The 21289-nt window shown below is 38.9% G+C and overlaps 1 protein-coding gene across 15 annotated transcripts in view; it reads right to left on the minus strand.

The window, feature by feature from the left end:
- IQSEC1 (IQ motif and Sec7 domain ArfGEF 1) overlaps positions 1 to 21289 on the minus strand; it is a 316254-nt gene that overhangs the window by 127255 nt on the left and 167710 nt on the right. The window contains exon 1 of one of the 15 annotated variants that reach the window (XM_053377726.1): positions 17083 to 17255. The exons of the other annotated variants lie outside the window; for them this stretch is intronic. Coding sequence (XP_053233701.1) covers positions 17083 to 17150 — 68 coding nt within the window. The 5' untranslated portion in view covers positions 17151 to 17255. Of the gene's footprint in view, positions 1 to 17082; positions 17256 to 21289 lie in introns of those variants that run through there. 15 annotated transcript variants of the gene reach the window in all.

The following is a 21289-nucleotide window of genomic DNA, read 5'->3' on the forward strand; positions in this document are numbered from 1 at the left end:
ACTCGCATATGAAATGGGTTTAGCATTAAATCAACATTTAAAAAAAATGTTTTTCATAAAACAAGTTGAGTCCCAAATAATGCATTAGTAGAGGAGGATCAACAAAAATCTATCTGGTCATTTGTATTTCCATTCCGTAGGGTCTACTTTGGATAATAAAGGAAACCTCTTTCCCTCATAACAGTAATTATATTTAGGGTTGGATATTGCTTTTAGCTGAGTAGGCATCTCTCCATGGCAAATACTTCCCATACTTTGTTATACAAACCCCAAAGTGAAAGTAGATTCTATCTGTTCCACTTTGGCAGCCAACAACAAAAACACTATGTAATATGATCCTCATTTAGAACTACAGAAACAAAAATATCCAAGTTAGTCTCTGATGGTAAAACAGGACCTGCTTGATTTAACCAGCTTTGCTCTAGTGTGTATTAAATGCACATCAGGACACAGTAGATTGTATCTGAAGGAACAGGAGGCTTTTTGAGAATTTGTCCTTGGCTCAGTGATGTAGTTTGGGTTGGATCTTAGATCTGAAGTCTATGACCCCACAGTCCAGAGGACCCCAAATGACTACTCAGAAAGCAGCAGATGATGGGGGTAGTAGCAGTCAGGTCTCATGTCAGTTGCTGCTGGTAGTGGCAGTACCTCATATTTCCAGCTGGACAAGTACAAAGTTACAGATGTCCATTTAATTATTTTTTACTTTAAAATGTGTATTATTCTTCTCTATAACAAAATGTCCCTTATCCCCAAGTGTTTAGTATCAAGGCAGCAGAAGCAAAGCCCCATTTTATACCTGGAGTCAAAATGGTGCTATGATTTAAGTGAATTTAAAATGTGAAACTGCACATGCTCAGAGTATTTATTTTTAACCAAGACTGGCAAACTATTTATTTACTTACTTTTTAACTCTTAGGAATGTAAAAGCATGTTCCCATCAGTGCTGGAGATAGCTAACTACTAGTTATGTATGCGTTCAAAGAAAATTTAATATAGTTTATCAGCTAATTAAGTGTGCTATTCCATTCACACTCAATGCAGAATAATTTTTTGTGATGCTTTATTATCCTATTTGACTATTTAACAATATTTTGAATAGGGTGTCATCCCACCCTCATGGAAATATTTGCTACTGTCAAAACTGAATAGTGGTTCTGTGGGGTGGGGTCATACCACCCTATAGCTCTAATGTAGATGTTAATTACTTTCCTTGGTAAATTGTTCCTAAACTTAATACTTTTATAGACAATTATATAGCCCCAGATCAGACAGTTTATCTTCAACAGAAACATACCAATGCCATACATAGACTTCTTAACATAGTTTATTATTCCCATTGTACTAAATCACTTGTTACGTTACTCTCTTTGTATTGCTTTTAAAGCATTTGACTGTGTGGAATGGAAAAAGCTCTTACAAAGATGCAGTTCCGTGATAAATGCCTCCAACTGATAAATCAAATTTACACAGAATCATTGGCAAGAATCACAATTAATGGAGTGGATTCAGATAGCTTTGTTATTAATAGAGGAACTAAACAGGGCTGCCCTCTATTGTCTCTACTTAATGCGGTGGCAATAGAAGTTCTAGCAATAAATTAAAGAAATGGCAGAATCTACAAACATTTTATTGTTTCTTGTGTAAGTCATCCTGGGAACATGTGTAGATGGACAAGAATATAAATCTAGTAATAAATATTTTATCTACATTAATTGTGGATCAAATCTAATGTAATATGCAGTGGTGCAACTAGGTACATTTATTTTAAACCATGGACTTCATGGGTTTAAACTATTTAAATAAATAACTTGATATGCTTAGCATGTGATGTTTGCCCCTTCAAATTTTTCATATCATGGCCACAGAAATAAAATGGAGTTTTATTGACCTTTTTTTAAACAGAACATTGTGCTTCCAGCTTACGTTATTTTACAGAATCAAAATCTCTGAAAATGTGTTCCTGTACCCAAGCCTGAGAAGAGTTCAATGAGTCTGGCAGGCTTGCAATGTTGATTATATTTTGTTGCTCAAAAGTGATTAACCTCAAAATGGAATATTGTTCCTTTGTATCCAGTACATTTTTAAAAAAGAAAATGCATTGTTTCTTTGTGAATCATGGAATGCAAAATAATAGGATGTGTGTATCCTTCTGCCTCCCAGTGTGCTTTGATCTGCATACGCCTTGCCTGGTTTCACTATACAGCTAATTATATGCTAAAACCGCTTTTAATTTAGTCCGGGAAGACAGATTGCTGTATGGGGACCACTGACCGGGGGAGTGGGACATAGCCTCTATGAATGAATAAGTGGGCCTACCAGCTGCCTAGTCAGCTTGATAGTCCCCTCTGGTCCTATGATACCAATCAGAATTAAACATGTGGTTGGCTGGACTTTAGCTTTTATGCAAAAAAGAAAAAAAGGTAGAATGCTTAATTGCAAGAAAAAAATAGTTGATCAGATTCAATACAATACAATTTGGAAGTGATATTAACTGAACAAATACATCATTCTTCAGCTGTTAACAGGGTCAACTGGCCTTAAAGCATCTAATTAAGTCATTAAAACAGATACAAAAACCAGAGCTGTTAAACCTAGGCTCCTTCAGTCAACATTTTTGCTAGCTGACTAAAAAAGCTTAATAAAAACCACTGAGCACGAGTTCTTTTGTTCTGTAATTTTCTTATTGGATGGCTTTGAATTTGGCTTGCAGCTCCCTCCCCCTTCATTTGCAATGTATCTGGGGCTAATGTAATATAAGATAATCACCTCTAGGATAGCCAGTAAGCATGATATTCAAATTAACATGTTAGGTGTAATTACAACAGATTATCATTTTCGGAATTTGGCATTTAATTGAAACATAGGTTGCATCAGTTAACATCTTTCTAGTAAGAACTAAAATGGGCATGTAATGAAATATATTATGGTAAAATTTGGATAATAGAACAGCATTAAGTAAATAAAAAATGCATGTTATGCCATTCAAAGTCAGGCCAAGAATCTACTCTATGTATCTCAATGTGTGTGTGTGTGTGTGTGTGTGTGTGTGTATGTGTGTGTGTGTGTATGTATGTATGTGTGTGTGTGTGTGTGTGTGTGTGTGTGTAGATACATAGCAGCAAATTGCTGTTTCTTATTACAAAGTGAACAAAATATCTAGATATGTCCAATTCTAGTTTTAGGCATGTTTTTGTTTGAGAAGAAGCGTGAGAACCAGATATTTAAAAAAATCAACTGATTTCTGATTTTACATTTTAAAAAATTGTTTTATTTCTATGGTTTTATATTCAGTGGTACCTCGGTTTATGAACTTAATCCATTCTGGAAGTCCATTCTTAAAGAGAAACCATTCTTAAACTGAGGCGTGCTTTCCCTAATGAGGCCTCCTGCCATCGGTGCCCTTCCACCATTCAGATTCCGTTCCTAGACTGAGGTAAAGTTCGCTAACCGGAACACTACTTCCGGTTTTGCAGAGTTCGTAAACCAAATGAACAGGGCTGTTCTTAAACCGAGGTACCACTGTACTACTGTTGTATTGCCGATTTTTTTTTTAATAGTGGTATATAAATACTTAAATATATAGTGCAATCTATGGTCTTACTTATTAATGTTTTCTTCTAAATAATCATGCATAGAAAAGCCACACTTTTATTCTGATTTGTCTTTGTACAGGATCATTTTATGCTATTTGATTATTTCCATGTACATTGCAATTTATTTGCCCTTTTATCTGTTTGTCTGGCATACTATGTTTCAAAAGGAGAGAACTTCTAAAAATAATTTTTGAACAAACAAATATAAAAACAAGAATAAAGTTCTGTATTGCAAAATCAGTAGCCCACACCGCTTAGCTCAGGATTAAACTTGACAACAAAAATAGACTCTTCTCCCCCACCCCAAATAAACAGGGCTTATTATGCTTACTGTGGGTGGCGTTGTGGGTAAAACCTCAGCACCTAGGACTTGCCGATCATATGGTCAGTGGTTCGAATCCCCGCGGCGGGGTGAGCTCCCGTCGTTCGGTCCCAGCTCCTGCCCACCTAGCAGTTCAAAAGCACCCCTAAGTGCAAGTAGATAAATAGGGACCACTTTCTAGCGGGAAGGTAAACGGCGTTTCCGTGTGCTGCGCTGGTGCTGGCTCACCAGAGCAGCTTCGTCACGCTGGCCACGTGACCCGGAAGTGTCTCCGGACAGCGCTGGCCCCCGGCCTCTTAAGTGAGATGGGCGCACAACCCTAGAGTCGGACACGACTGGCCCGTACGGGCAGGGGTACCTTTATCTTTACTTTATTATGCTTACAGGAAAAGATTCACACCTACATTTTTCACACGTCTTCATTGAAAGGGGGCTTATAAATTCAGGGGGTCTAATACTGCTCTTCATATACTAGTTTTGTAAGGGTGTGTGGAGGTTTCAGGTCACAGAGGAGTGCTCCTATAATCTAAGAAACCACAATAGAAAGGAAAGAGTAAGACAGTATTGGGGACCAAGGAATTCAAAACCTGTTTGGAGTCATTTTATCTAGTGTCATATCAAGCAAAATAAGCTAATATCATACCCTGACACAAGCTGTCTTACATATTATATGTTGAATTTATTTCCAACAATACTGCTAGTGGTTGTTAGAGGCATATCAGGCTTAAGTACACATGCAAAACTACTTTTAGTTGGTCTCCCTCTGTGTGAGGTTTTTCTAACCAAATTGATTTTCCTCTCCTTCACTGAAATTTGGAACTGGTCTAGACATTACATTTGCCACGGGGATCACCATTGCCATGGTGATTTTACCATTTCATCTCCACCAACATGATTTATTGGAACTCACTGCTTTTTTTGGTCTTGAAGCTTTACCTGATAAGAAAAGTTCTCATAAAATATTGGAATACTGTGAACATATGGATTATATATTTAAGAATAAGTAGCATCTGCATGGTAAACGCTAAAATCCTATTCAGTGCCTTAATTCAAAGGTCTAAAGATTTACAGTTAAATTCTATACATTTCTACTCAGGCACAAGTCCCACTTCGCTTAATGGGGCTTACTCTCAGGTAGGTATGCACATGATTACAACCTAAAGGTAACATTCAAAAGGAGACATTTGCTTTTGTTTTTAATTCAACGCTGCTTCTAAAATTAATTTAGAAGCTTATTTTTAATTAGCTTCCAGCGTGTATCAGCTTCTTGAATTCGGCAAGCTCTTTGGGCACCAACATTATAATGTCACAATATTGTATACAATAACCAATGAGAAATTAAAAATGGAAAAGTAGCTTGTCAAGACTTGTTCAGTTTATTCTTTTAACCATCATGATTACTACTAGGCATAAGGGTAGCAGAAGAAAGCTCTATCTTAAGCAGCTTATTATGGAGGAAGCTCTGTTATCAGATCCCACTTAATGAATATTTCAGATCAAACTGCCCAGAGGCACGTCACACCATTTGTTACAGCAGACTTAAATTTCCAGTTCACCCAAACCCTAAACATGTTCATCCTTTCATTTCAGTGGATGCTACTTCCTAAGGATACTGTCAACACCTACTCTAAACATCTCACAATCCAAATAAATACTACGCTTCTACAGTATTTAATACATTTTTAATTGATACTTCTCTGCAGCAACATTTTATCTGTCTATCTATCTATCTATCCATACATCCTCACTTCTCTGCAGCAATATTTTATCTGTCTATCTATCTATCTATCTATCTATCTATCCATACATCCTCACTTCTCTGCAGCAACATTTTATCTGTCTATCTATCTATCTATCTATCTATCCATACATCCTCACTTCTCTGCAGCAATATTTTATCTGTCTATCTATCTATCTATCTATCTATCTATCTATCTATCTATCCATCCATTCATCCTCACTTCTCTGCAGCAATATTTTATCTGTCTATCTATCATCTATCCATCCATCCTCACTTTCATTGGAATATGTGTTGACATACAACGGGGGGGGGGAGGAGAGGGGGCTTTACTGAATACATTACAATGATGTCAGGTATGTTCAGCTACGTATGCCTTAAATTCCTGTCTTAAGTATATTACTGGAATATTAGATTTGGAGCACAGGTTTGGGATCAGTACTGACATTGCATTTAATTTACAATGACCTTTTCCAATAAAAGCTTTAATACTACTATAGTAAAAGTTTTCTCCCAGCTCTTTGCAACTTTCAGTAATTCAAAGGATTATAGGGTTATCTTGGAAACTAGTGTGTGTGTGAAGTGTGTGTGTGTGTGTGTGTGTGTGTGTGTGTGAGAGAGAGAGAGAGAGAGAGAGAGAGAGAGAGAGAGAGACACTTTTCAGCAGAAGGGCACGCTGCCTATAAAAACTGAGAAATCCCCCACCTTGGAATTTTTATAAGAAGAGCTAGAAAGGGAATTTCTGGGGATACTTGTGTGATCATCTTAGTGCACTGACTATCCCACAGTTGTCTCTTATTTGTTTCGTTTCTAACTAAACCAAGAATATTAATGCAGTGATATCAGTAGTAATAATAATAATATCAACAACAACAACAACAGGCAGGGACCTACTATCCTCTTATTTTGTTCCATGGTGAAAACCTCTTTGTTTTTCCAAGCATTTTTGGAGAGTTGTTGGTCGTTGTTGGTCACTTGTCCCATATTTTATAGCTTCAGGATGCTTTAATATATTGTATACCACCTCAATATTTTTTTATGAGTTGAAAGTTTACAAATATCTTTATAATTAATCAATACTGGTAGGGTAGGGAAAGGTATCAAACTTAAGGCTGCTGGTTGAACTAGCTATCTGATAAGAGTCCCTTTCAGCAAATTCCATGCTGCACTCAGTAGGCTAAAAAATTTAGGACAACCCAGATGTAATTAGAAGCATTGTGAATTTTGCAAAGTGGGGTGAATGGGGGACAGGAGAGAGTCCGTTATGGTAAAAGGACTGTGGGGTGAACAGAGCTAAACCTTGCCTCCCCTCCTCACTGCTGGGCTTCGGGCATTGTTCTTCACAGCGTGGCTCACTGCTCTCAAATGAGCTAGAAGAAAATTGCTTAAAGCAAAGGAATACAGCAGTACGTTAAGGCGTGGCTGATTTTTACTCCTCTCTGTACAGGTGTACCCTATACAGGTATACAGCTGACACCTTGTACAAAATAGACTCCTCTTCACACTTTAGATGCATATATGCATGAGGAAATAGCATGAATAATTATGCCTGGCTTCAGTATCATGGCTTAGGTTTAGTTGACCTTGGTTCTCCAAGGTGTTGTGGCTGAACAATGGTATGCTTTGTGCTATGAACGTTGCTTGAATGCTGCTGCTCAGGCACACACACACACACACACACACACACTTTATGAGTGCACAAACATTTCCCCAGCACCACTGAATTCTGCCTACAAGAAGCATCATTCAGCTTCACACATACAGCAAATGTCTGCCAGTGAAGCACTAGCTGATTTTTTTTCCTAGTGAAAGCTCTAAGACTCATAAATATTTGATTAAGACTATAACAAATTGGCTTAACATGGGGGGGGGGGACTCAATGTGATGGGGACTCATCTGGTAGATGGGCCATGCGTAGATAGAGACCATCTGGGGTTTGAACTTTCTACCTGACCCGTGGCCGGATAGTGTTTGTTGTCCTAATTGTTTAATTAGCAAGATCTATGCTTCAAAGGAGAAGGAATACTAAAAAAGGAAAGCAAAAGAAAAGGCAAGCTCTAATGTGAGAGACCCTTCCCATGTGTTTTATTCTTTCTTTTTTTTACTTCCAAAAACTAAACAAGCAACCTATCGTGGGATGTAAATGAACTGGATCCAGGACTTGATTATACCAAGTCTTTCCAAGCCATTGAGATGCATTGGTTCGGAATACCCATCACCAGCAAATTCCCCTGATATCAAACTCACTCAGCAGAAAAATAATGGCTTGAGCAAATATTTGTACATTCTAATACCAAGAGGAAAATTCTGGGTAATTTATTACAGTTAGAAAAAAATTGTCAGCACAACTAGAATTGAGAAAATACCAAGCACTATTTGTGTTTAAATTGGCAATTCATGTAATTTAAAGAAGGCTTGTTTTATATAAACAGATTGGCCTTCAGAATATTGTTTAATAATATAGTCAGACAAGCTGTCAATATGGTCCCAAGGTCTGCTTAGGTTAATATGATTTACGGTCTAGAGGGGGAAACTGCCAGAGAATACTGGTTTGTTGACATATTAACTTTGAAGCTCTATGACAATCAGGGAAACTGTTATCAATTGCTTGGAGGTTGCCAAACCATCAGTTTTAAGAGTGGAAATACATTCCATTTTTTTTAAAAAAATTATCAACTACAGTGGACGCAACCCACAGCATCCGCAACCCACAGCATCGCGTCTGTGCACACGCGGGGTGCGATTTAGCGTTTCTGCGTATGCGCCGAAACCTGGAAGTAACCCATTCCGGTACTTCTGGGTTCGGCGTGGTGAGCAACCCGAAATCGTGCAACCCGAAGCGTGTGTAACCCGAGGTATGACTGTATAAATAAGAGGGGAACAATTTATGACTTCTGCCTGAGCCTGAGTACAGTAACAAAGGCGAGCTTAGCACCTGCACATAATAACATACAAATATACATAAGGCATCCATTCAGACAGCATTATATTTTTAAACATATCACCATGCTCTACATATGCAGCGTTAGAATACCAGAGTAGTGTCACCTGAGCCATAGATCCCTGGTGGATTGATACCAGTTATGAGTCTCGGGGACTTCACCGGTCTTGAAAGATCTACACTGGCTCCCAGTACATTTCTGAGCACAATTCAAAGTGTTGGTGCTGACCTTTAAAGCCCTAAACGGCCTTGGTCCGGTATACCTAAGGAGCGTCTCCACCTCCATCGTTCTGCCCAGACACTGAGGTCCAGCGCCAAGGGCCTTCTGGCGGTTCCCTCACTGCGAGAATCCAAGTTACAGGGAACCAGGCAGAGGGCCTTCTCAGTAGTGGCACCCGCCCTGTGGAACGCCCTCCCACCAGATGTCAAAGAGAAAAACAACTACCAGACTCTTAGAAGACATCTGAAGGCAGCCTTGTTTAGGGAAGCTCTTAATGTTTAACAGACTACTGTATTTTAATCTTTTGTTGGAAGCTGCCCAGAGTGGCTGGGGAAACCCAGCCAGATCCATGGGGTATAAATAATAAATTATTATTATTAATATTATTATTATGAAGAGCTCCATGGACTACTGGTCCATTTTCAAGAAAAATTTGGAATGCTTCCTCCCACATCAACATGCCGTTATACTAACATGAAAGGCTGCCCCAGCTTCCCCTGTCATCTGAGGTAAGATGGGTAACAGGCAACTGGGGAGATGACCTTCTCAGTTATGTTGACCTACCTCTGGAACAACCTCCCAATGTAGTTTCAACTAGCACCAATGTTTATATATTTCTGGCACCAATATAACTTGGTTGTTGTTATGTACTCTTTAACTTCAAACCCCAACAACAACAAAAAATTCAACCCTTTTATTTCTGGTAAAACTATTATTATCTTTTAAGGGATTTATCTGAGCGAATTTTAGGAAAGGTGAACAATGCTCTAAATGCAAACTTAGGTGTCTGCACCTCTCTGACAGCATTTCTGCAACAATCCAACTGTGTTTACTCAGAAGTAAGTATCTCTGAGTTCAGTGGAACTAATTCCCAGAAAACAAGACTGTATCCTAAGCTCCCCAGAGAAACTGAACCAGACGTGTCATATTAGAACAGTCTCTTCTTCATATTTATGTAAATGCTATTTCTTTAGATGAAGAAGAGGATCCTTGTAAGAGCATGAAGATACTGATACGCTATAAAAGAATACTACTCACTGCCACTATATAACAGCATAAAATAAACTATTTCAGGATACAGCAGTATTAAGGTGCATGAATTTTAAACTGGAAGATTACAGTGTAATTAACTCAAGCCTATATTTAATTCAGAAGTTCATAGCACAAAAATTCTTAAAGAGTATAATGGTAACATTTCTAGCACAAACAGCAAACCAAGCAATAGTATAGAATCATAGAATCATAGAGTTGGAAGAGACCACAAGGGCCATCGAGTCCAACCCCCTGCCAAGCAGGAAACACCATCAGAGCACTCAGTAGACCTGACACTTTCTAATTCTACACAGGCAAGCAACTGTAAAGCACTTTAAACATTATTATACAATTTGAATATCAAATACTGTGTTGCATTGAAAAAAGCAGCATAATTTGTTAGACATTTTCCTTCAGGTTATTCAATAGTAAAAACAATTTTCTTGTAAAAATCTTGGTATGCCAGTCTGTTAAAAATAGAGGTTGTTATGTACAATTGTATTCTGACTGCATGTTGTGTGTGTGCAATATCTGATCCTACTGGATTAAAAATGCCTATAATGTCTATAAAGCATGGCAGAAGAACTAATTTCTGAAAAGTATATTGTACAAAATCTCTTACACTTTATTTTTATATAATAATATAAAAATAAAGTGTAAGAGATTATGCACAATATGCTTTTCAGAAATTATTTTTATATTATTATATAATATAAAAATATAGACACCCATATACTCACCAGATATTAAAAAACCAATTTACTAAAGAATGCCGCCTGATCAAGAAGTCTAAAAATATGGATTTGCAACACTTATTTCATCTTCATAAATTCTACTGCTTTTGATTGAATCAAAGATATTTTGCAAGATCTATAATTTATCACTGTAAACTATAATGGAGATCCATAACAAAATATTTTTAAAATTATGACTTCCTATATCTGATTAAGTACATGCTCAAAAACATAGCAGCAGCATACAGTGACACCAGCAAGTCAGTTCCAGTCTTTTATCAAGACAAGTGCTCCTGGCACACATATTTTGGAGGAACTGAAGGAGTTACAAAGCAGAAAAATAGTGAAACATTCAACGCTAACAGAACCTCTGTTCTCAGCTGCTGCTGCTGCTGCTGAATGATGGAACATATAACTATCGTGTGCTGTAAACAGTAGACTGAATATTAACTCACCAAATTTCATAAAAATAACTCTTGTGTCTCAAGTAAACAGTTCTATCAGTCCAGTGATACCAGTGTTTCTGCCTCAAGAAGCTCTTTGCAGACGTGTTGTGTAAATAAATAATAGAACTGTTTCTGTAACTTCTCTAGCCAGACTAGATTGGGTTTCTCATGTCTAGGGTTTCACGGCACACTGCCAGTTCTCTGTTCCATGAAAGTGCAGAACTTCAGCATAGCCTAAGACCAAAGGCTAGTGGTGCTGACTAAAAGTTCAGCTGATAAAAAACGCATGAATCTAGTTCAGTGAAATGTAAACATGTTTGCATCCCTTTTTGAGAATAAAGCCATGTTCAGAAAATTTTGCTCTTCAGTTCAACTCAGTTTGAGCATGATCTAGCTAGAGTTAAACACTTCTGAACATTTTGTTTTCAATAAGAGAATATTGAAACATGTGTAATACAATGGTAAAAATAAATGGGGGAAGCAAATGTGTCAGTTTGGCTAAATTATGTCATTCATTTTTAGGAAGTGAAACTGATGCAAGACATTTATTTTCATATTAGTCTTTTGAACTTGTTTTAACTTGTCCAACTCCATTGAAAGTTGTATGTTTCCATCTGCCTCTAAAGCAGTCCTTCCTCACCTACAAATCCTTACTTTCCCTCTGTGTCTTGGAGGGGAGCAGAACAGCCCAGCAATGCCCCATATATGATGATGTTCTCCTCCTCATATACTCCAAAAAAGCTGATGCTGTTGTAGGCTGCATCAACTGAAGTATAGTGTCCAAATTAAGGGAAGTAACAGTACTGCTCTAGTCTGCCTTGGTCAGACCACACTTGGAGTACTGTGTCCTGTTCTGGGAACCACAATTTAAGAAGGATGTGGACAAGCTGGGTGCTATCATAATGATTAAGGCCTTAAATGATAATTTTAGGTTATATTTTAGTGATTAAGTTTTAATTTATATATTTTTAAACTGTTGCTATATCTGTATTGTCCCTGTTATACCTAATTGCAAATTCAAATGTATCCCTATCGTGTTTTATGACTTGATATTGTATGTGGGCTGGAACTGGTCTGTGACTGAAATAATACTCGTTCACTCGTTGACAAGCTGCAACATGTACAGAGGAGTGCAAACAAGATGCAAACAAGATGATCAAAGGGTCTGAAAAACAAGCCTTATGAGGAATGGTTGAAGGAGTTGGGTATGCTTAGCCAGGAAGAGAGAGGAAATATGATAGCCATCTTCAACTATCTGAAGGGCTGTCACATGGAAGAAATAGCAGGAAGTAGAACCCGGACCAATGGATTGAAGTTACAAGAAAGGAGATTCCAACTAAACACCAGGAAGAACTTTTTAACAGCAAGAGCTTTTTAACAGTGGAACAGACTCCCCCAGAAGGTGGTGGACTCTCCTTCCTTGGAGGTTTTCTAAGCAGAGGTTGGGTGGCCATCTGCCACGGAATGCTTTAGTTGAGATTGCATTGCAGGGGGTTGGACTAGATGACTCTAGGGGTTCCTTCCAATTCTACAATTCTATGAAGGGGATGGTCACCCCATCTCAAAGATGTTCCTGAGGCATTATACACTCATTCATTCATAACTGATAAAGCAAGGGGTCAGTAGCAATACAACTCCCTCAAGAGAGCATTGCATTGGGTTGTAGAGTCCATTTGTAATTCAAAAGCTAACTATTTGTGTCCTCGTCCTGGCAGTTTATGTTACTCTGCTTTTGTACTCATATGGTTGTGAAACCATGGATATCTCAGGGATATCTTTGGCATGCTTTTGGAAACCACTGTGAAACCTCTCCGATTTAGCAAAGGCATAGTGTTTTTATTGAACCCTGGGCTCAAGCATGTACAGAGTATCGAGTGAATTGTAGAAGCCATTATGGCATGCCTTCATTCCACTGTCTGCCAAAATGTCACAGAGCAGAACTGGTCACTTTCTCCTATCCCTAGTTGTAGAGCCACTTCCTTAAAAAAGAGAAAAGAAAAAGAAAAATCACTAAAGTTTTGCCTTCATGCTGTTCTTAGGTGACACAACTAACACCTAGTACTACTATTAAACATACTGGTGTACTGTTTGTATCCAAATAAAATATTTTGCCACAAATGCAGTATAATGATTATAAAGGAAGGACCCTAAAACAAAATGGAAAAATTTAGCAGAGGAGAAAAAACACCCCATGACAACTCACATATTGAAGGAACAAATGTTTTACTTTTTCCAGATGTGTGGATCACTGAAAGCAAACCATTGACTCTTTTCTTCCATCCCTGGCAAATGGAACTTTAAGATGCAAGCATAAAGCTATGTATTACTCTCTTGTAAACCCTGCAATTTATTCCCTGTGGGTTGTGGATTTGCTGACTCAGACTGTTCCAGTCTGCTTTTATAACCACTAAACCAAATCTTGGGAATATACTACTTCAAGCCATGCTATTAAAAACATTGGTAATTCAATACCTAATTTATTTTATTCCCGCCCTTGTGCGGCGTATGTTATTATGTTTTTGTACTTGTATAGCTGTGCAGCTATGGATTTGCCCAGCACAGTAAGGGCATACAATAGACCTATTGTGCAGTTCACCTAATGGTAAGTGAATGGTAAGACTCCCTTTCATTACAACAAAGCTGGGTAGCAACCATTAAAACGAAGTATTAATATTTGCACCGATTTATGTAGTCCTGCTTTTCATTTGTACTGAGTTTTCATTATTTTGTGCATGTTGGCAACCAGAATAATCACAACCCTGTGACTGAAGTTCACCCACTACTGGATACAAAATCCAGACCTCCTTTTGAGTAAATCTGCAAGCCGAGAGCTTCTGCATACCCAGGGCTTCACCAATTGGTGAAGAACGTAGACTGCTGATGGGGGCAGATGGCCATAAGCATGGGACACCTCTGCTAACACATCTGAACTGGCTGCCCATATGCTAGCAGGCCGGGTCCATGGCTCTTGTGTTGAATGAATTGGGTCCAATATACTGTTATACAATGGGGGGGGGGACGACCCTAGAAATTAATAAATGATAGGGTTTTTATTGATTGGAATATAGATGAAAGTACAAGCTGTGGAACTGCACTAGGCAAGGAATTCCTGGGCCTATGCAAAATGACCTGGCCAAGCTATGGCCATTAAGAAACAATACAGGGCCATTGAGAACTATTGCCAATGCATGTGAACTATTCTTCTCCTGGCCACGAGGTGTGAACAGAGACTGGAGTTTAGAAGGTTGCCAGGGTAACTGGGTGTGAGGTGACAGGAAAAGAGTTTTTAGCAGGGTGTTCTGGCAAGAAGAAGGAAGAGGAAAGACTAGAATACATCTTGGGCAGGCTGGGTGCACTCTTGAAAGGACCATGCTGTAAGATCTGGTCTCCCTCCATGCACAATGAAGGTGTAAATAGGTGAATAAACCATATTTCTTAAAGCTACGATAGCCTCTGCCATGTCTCAGTTCTCCAAAGGAACACAGACCCTGGGTGATTGCCTGGAACCCCATGGACTCTTGCTACCACTTGGCAGAGAGAGGGGGAGGCACCCAACTTTTGTTGACAATACCTTAAGGAACACCTGAACCTTTATATCCCAACTTGATCACTGAGATCATTCGGGGAAACATTGTTAGTTGTGCTCTGACTGGCCTCAACTAGCGGTCAAGCATTTAGTGTTGCTGGTCTCATTCTGTGGAACACTCTACCAGCAGAGATTTCAGATATAATTCTAATGCCACCAAGCCTATGCAGCTATTTAAAACATTCTTGGTTAGTCTTTCACTTTAATGATTATTTGCAATGCTTTTAATGGTGTTGTATAATAAATAATGTATAATAAGTATAATAAATAAACAAACAATAACCCACATTTTTCTAACCTCTTCATTGCATTAGTGAAAGGTACTCTACTTTGGAGGGACACGGGTGGCGCTGTGGGTTAAACCACAGAGCCTAGGACTTGCCGATCAGAAGGTCGGTGGTTTGAATCCCCACGACGGGGTGAGCTCCTGTTGCTTGGTCCCTGCTCCTGCCAACCTAGCAGTTCAAAAGCACATCAAAGTGCAAGTAGATAAATAGGTACCGCTCCAGCGGGAAGGTAAACGGCGTTTCCGTGCACTGCTCTGGTTCGCCAGAAGGGCTTAGTCATGCTGGCCACATGACCCGGAAGCTGTACGCTGGCTCCCTCGGCCAATAAAGCGAGATGAGCGCCGCAATCCCAGAGTCGGCCACGACTGGACCTAATGATCAGGGGTCCCTTTACCTTTACTCTACTTTGGACTATCTTCTAACATTAGCTTGTAGATAATATGGCTGCTCACTTCATGATCTGGGCCCAGATAGGAAGGAGCATCTATCTCCAATACTAAATTAGCTAGAGAGGTTGCTGACTGGTTTCTAGGCCCAGTTACAATTGCCGATTTGACTGATAATGTCCAATGTGGTTTAAGTCTAGTATTTCTCGGATGGTGACCATTGCCAAGGGCTGTTAAATGAATAAACGAGCTCATTTCAAAATTCATAAACCACTCTACATTAAGAGAATACCTGGATGGTGCACAGAAGTAGAATGTCAAATATAATACAGATGTCAAAATAATATTAACATATTAAAACCAGAAGAATTAAAAACTTTGGAAACAACAGAGGTATTTGGAAAGGCTTGGGATTTAGCAAACAGTAAAAACATGATCAATAGATGCATGTTCTTTTAAGGTGCTAGGTGGTGTTCTAGCAGTGCAATGCTTGCCTATAGGGCTATAGCCACAAAAACTGTAATATGGATTATAAGATTTATCTCCTTGTGATGTTGCTGGGCACGAAGATGATGAGAACCCAGAAAATTGTTGGCAAATCTGACTAATGCAATCATCTGAGATGCTCAATATACTCAGTGTTTGGGTCTATGTGTGTTTGTTTTTGTCTTTCATGCAACACACTTTTTGCATACAAGCATTTACCTTTTGAGGATACATCTTGAGGGTTACTTTCTAATGTCTTTAAGGTCAGGATGAATATTCATAAGATAAGAGAAACCACTTCTATATAAATTAACACCAGGAAGTCACTTTTCTAGTGCCCCTCATCTGACCCCAAACCATTATTTGCATTTTGTGAAGAAGCTCAAGTAATCAATCCCACTTTCTATAATGAGTATCTCTTTGTCATCATATGGACCCCCCTCGGGACCCACCGCTTCCTTAGAGTTTTTACTCTTAAGATTTTAGAAAGAAAAATCTATGGTAAATGCCAAGTTCCATTAAAAACAACAACAGAACTGGTTGTTGGAAGTTCATGCAGAAATCCAGACTAGACTGTTCCTTTTAGCACAGTGAATAATTACATAGTGTGAAATACTGTGTTTATTTAGATTACGCATTTCCTTGAACACAAAACACCCCATTCAAAATATACAGCTCAGCCACATAAAGAAGTCATAACATGAGAGGAATAAGGAAGGAACCCTCTAAGTCACTGCAAGGAAACACTATTAACTTGCTTAATGGTGCCACTCCCCAAATAAGCTTCACTAGAGCCTGCAGTATCAGAGCTTGGAAAAACATTCAGCACACCAAATGCGAATTGTCCAAATATGAGCTGAGCAGCTTGTTGTACAGTCTGTCCTTGTACTGAAACAGAGGGTCCTTTAAACATATAGGATATACAAGTAAGGCTGAGAATACAACAGAAGGGCACATTTAGATCCAGCAATTCCTTTTGCTGTTTTTAGTTGTATCGTTCAAAGTTCACTCACAACATCTGTGACTCAAAGGAAGCAAAAGTAAGTGCAGAAATATTCATAAAGACTTTTTTTATAGCCCCTAACATTCAACTCTACGCAAAAGAATTCTGCAAAGTAGCAAACGCATTTTGGGATTACAATGTTGGTTGAAATCAAGCAGTTAGGAAAGATAAATATTCTTCATAAATCAGCACTTGCCATTATGAAAGACCTCTATAGTTGTCAGAAGACATCAGAAACATAGCTAACGGCAAACTGCTAACAACCTAAGCCCCACGGGGGCAGGCACACAAGTTTCAAAAGGTACCTGATTGTCCTGACTGAAATGCAGTATTTCCACATCAGATTCCACATTGCGCTGCCATCTCCCTTCATGACCTCCTCCGCAGTGTTGGAAAAAACACACTTATTCTGAAGAATCCAGCGTAGTACATTTAGAAGGTACAGAGCAAAAGTTAGCCAAGTTTCAGGAGACAGCTAGGCTCTGATTCATGAACTCAAAACGATTCCTCCAAGCTCCACTGACTTGAACTGAGCAATTCACAGAGGGAAGCCAGCTTTCCCATCAGAGGTCTCAAATTACTGCTTTCTTTACAATCTACAAGAATTGTTTACATTATTCACTAACTAGGATCATTCAGGGCTGCTTGGAAAGCAACATGTCACTGTTTCGGATGATCAAGTTAAAAAAATAATAGTAAGAGAGCAGATAGCCTTTGCTGCTTTTAAAAACTCTTGTCTGCAGGGATCCAAAATAGCATTTGCTAGGACAGTATGCTTACAAAATGCACTTAAAATCATACAGTGTAGTCTGTATGAACAGCCAGCAGTTGGATTTTTAAAAACTTGTCTAGCGCCAAAAGAAGTAATGAGTCATTTTCCAATGCTGGGCATGAACACACACTGTAGGAATGAATATCTAAACCTCTTATTATATATAATGTATCAGTCAGCTAGGACACTCAGTTATACTTCAGTAGCTAAAATGTAAATGTTTTAGTGAAACAGTAATAAGCTGTATGAGGGTCACACCTTGTATGGAAGTTAGTTGATTTTATATTGCTACGCAGCTAAAGATACTGATAATATACCACTAATAAATTTTCCATAGTTACTGTATGCAGGTTAAGCATTACTTTTTGCTCACCACACATCTGGAATAAAATGATATCCATCTTTTGATTTGCTGTGCTGATGGGAATAATTTAACCTTGATGAATCCTTTTGCTAAGGCCATCACCAGTGGACATAAATCTCCGTAAGCCATTGGACATAAATCCTTCTCCGTAAGCCATCCCTGCTCTGCATCTTTTTCCTAACAGGGCAACAGGCCACCAGTTATTAGTTTAGGGGCATTGAATTAATTTAATTCATACATCTGGGTTGGCATTGCAGCAATCTTCTTCCTGCGCAGCTCCTGATGCTGGAGCCAGGCTCAAGGAAAACTGGAATGCAGTGATAAAATAAGGGAAGAGGTGCTGAGTTGCAGGTGTAAACTCAGGTTATAAATGATTTAAAATGAACAAACTACATGTTATGTTAAATTTGTAATCTGTAGCTTTATGTGCATGTGTGTGCATGTGTGTGTGTGTGTGTGTGCTTTTTACTATAGTAAAATCCAGGACAATCCAGATCAGGACCACAGTGTAGAGGGTGGGTAGATGCTAAATCTTTTCCCTCCCACTGCATTGCCCCCCAAAACCTCTACCCTTCCTAACTCACTAAGTGACAAAAGAGGGAAAGGACCCATTGGTGCCAGTGGAAGCCTCCCCCCCCCCATCTTTTACTATATGGCATTGGGGCTGTCTCTGTTTCTCTTTCTCTCGATTTCAGCATTCTGCATGGATGGGAGGGGTTAAACCTCTTCATGTGCTCTTGATCTGGATTGGCCCTCCAGTGTAAACACACACACACACACACACACACACACACACACACACACACACACAACCACATAGAGCTTCATACTAGGTCTTTAATGTAATATGTAGTTTGATCTTAAGAAAACCAAATGTAAAGCACAAGAAATTAACATGTTTATTTTGCTATGACTACAGTGGAAATTGGAATGGATGACTTTATAAACATAGCTAAAATGAACATAAAGTTTTTCAGCATGAGTGAAATCAAAGATGGGGAGTATCTCTTTTTGGAGTGGCTTTTGACTTGGTTTAACTTACGAAAAATGGAAGTGACCAGTATCACAGTTTATTTGAGAGCACAGAATGTGCTATGGAAATTAGGAATCTGAATTTAGACATCTTTAGAATAGACCCATTGAAATCAATTGGGCATAGCTTCTCAAAAATGTTTGCACAGGATTTTCCTAAGAGTGCCATCTTGAAATGGATTTTAACAGATGAATGCATTTTCTAGTATGTAAACTTTAAATTGCAAACAAACAATCTGTCTTAGAATTAGCTTGAATGTGTGTGGGGAGTGTTTGTGTGTTAAGGCTGGGAAATCATTGTATAGGGTCCCAACTATATTAAGAATGTTATAAATACAAATTGTAATAAAAGTTTTCTTCACAATAAACAAGTTACCGTAATATAAAAAGTCTCCCTCAATCTATAGGGCTTTGTTTAGCAGATAAACAAAACAAGGAATAAAAGGATAAAAGCATCATTGTTCTGAAAGTGGCCTGTATTGGTCTTTTTGTTTCCCAGCGCTGCAGTATTCAAATACTTATCTTAGTCTCTTTCATTCATAAGAATCTCGCTAGGTCTTCTGCCTTGCTTTACTGGTAAACAGTACCATGAACTCAACATGAAGATAGGAGACTTGACAATAACTACAAATTTCAGCTTTCCTGATGGAAGAAACAATGTTGTGCACTTCATTTCCACTAATGAGACTTTGTGCGTCTCCAGTCCTGGGTATTTTCTCCTTCTTTGGCAATCACTCGTAGCCGAGTAAGATTGTCTTCCATGAACACTTATAGCTGTCCAACTCCCCACCCGAAAATTCATGTCTCATCCAATACAGTTTCACTGAACATTGGCTTGTCATTTGTATGAGGAACCTGCTCACTTGAGGGTATTAGAATGCCTCCTTTTACACAGAATCTTTGAATTCTCTTGACTGCCTTACCTCCACCACTATAATATAAAGTTATAGAGCTGTATCTAATGCTAGGCCTAGTAGGCCCATTGAAATGAACAGACATGACTGACATAGGTTTAGTAATTTCAATGGGTCTACTTTAGCATTGGTTGGGCTACAACCCACATTCGGGTTTTGAAGTGTCTAATCTGCAAAAGTCTGGCCTCCACACACCTTATGCTTACTTTTACCCCTGGGGTTCCATTTACGTAGGATGGTGAAAACTGAAGCAGACAATAAAGGACTCCAACAGCATCTATTCCAAACTGAATGAATGCTCAACAAAAATGGAGTGAAAGACAAAGTGTGGTTCCTTCCCCCTTTCCTAATATTAGAACTCGGGGTCATCCAATGAAATTGATTAGCAGTAATTTCAGAACAGAAAAAGAAAGGAATTTATTTGGTGTGACAGCAGCCCTTGTCTTAGGGAGCTTTAAAAGGGGAGTAACCCTATCAACTGCTATTAGGCATGAGAGCTAAGGGAACCTGCAGATGCAGAGGCATTACCAGTTTCTGTGTGGGAGATGGAGGCAAAGGTGTGGCTGTTGGCTTCATGCCCTGGTTACAAGTTTCTAAGAAGCATCTGGTGGCCATTCAGTGGATGGACCCTGAGCCTGATCCAGGAGGACTTTTCTTACAGTCTATGGCCTCCACCTAAACAAGTGCCTTACATCTGAGGGACACTTACCCTAACAATCAAGAAAATCAACTACATTTTCAGCTTTATCTGCTCAACAATACACCATGTGCCCTAACAATGGGGTAGACTTTCATAATATGGTGCCCTGAGCTAGGACAAAATTTGGCGACCTCCCGCTCTTGCCTTCTGTTCTGTGCATGTTCTCAAGTATGCTACATCATAGTTTTGAGTTCCCTTGGCTCCGTGCCCTGTGGAGAGGAACTGTTCTCATTCCCAGAATACCTGCGCTGGGAGCAAAATCAAAATAATGATAGTGATGATGATGATGATAATAATAATAATCAGCTTATAGAATCTGATGATTAAGTATATAAATGCTGTTGAAATGAACAAAATCTCCACTCAAACAGTTTGTGAATTCCAGCAACAAGAAGTAAAAAAACAAACCCAGGTGCATATTACCAATACCTTTAGCAGCTTCCTGTATATAGCACTCCCTCCTGCACACTTAACCACATAGTTGAAGGAAGAATGTCTGATTTTACACTCACTGTTGCCCTTCGCTTTGGCTGCTTTTCTGATATATGGTATCTGTAAGCATCATACTAGAAAGTGACAGAAACTGCAACTTAGTACGTGCCCTTGGGGACCAGAAATGCACTGTGCAAATCCACCTGAAAGGAAGGCATACATTGTGATAATATGAAGAAGAATTAGACACAGATCTCTTCAAGTACTAGTTTCCCAAGGCAAAATATATTACCAGGAA

This window comes from Podarcis raffonei, chromosome 2 (genome assembly GCF_027172205.1).
Source record: "Podarcis raffonei isolate rPodRaf1 chromosome 2, rPodRaf1.pri, whole genome shotgun sequence".
NCBI classification, from domain to species: domain Eukaryota; kingdom Metazoa; phylum Chordata; class Lepidosauria; order Squamata; family Lacertidae; genus Podarcis; species Podarcis raffonei.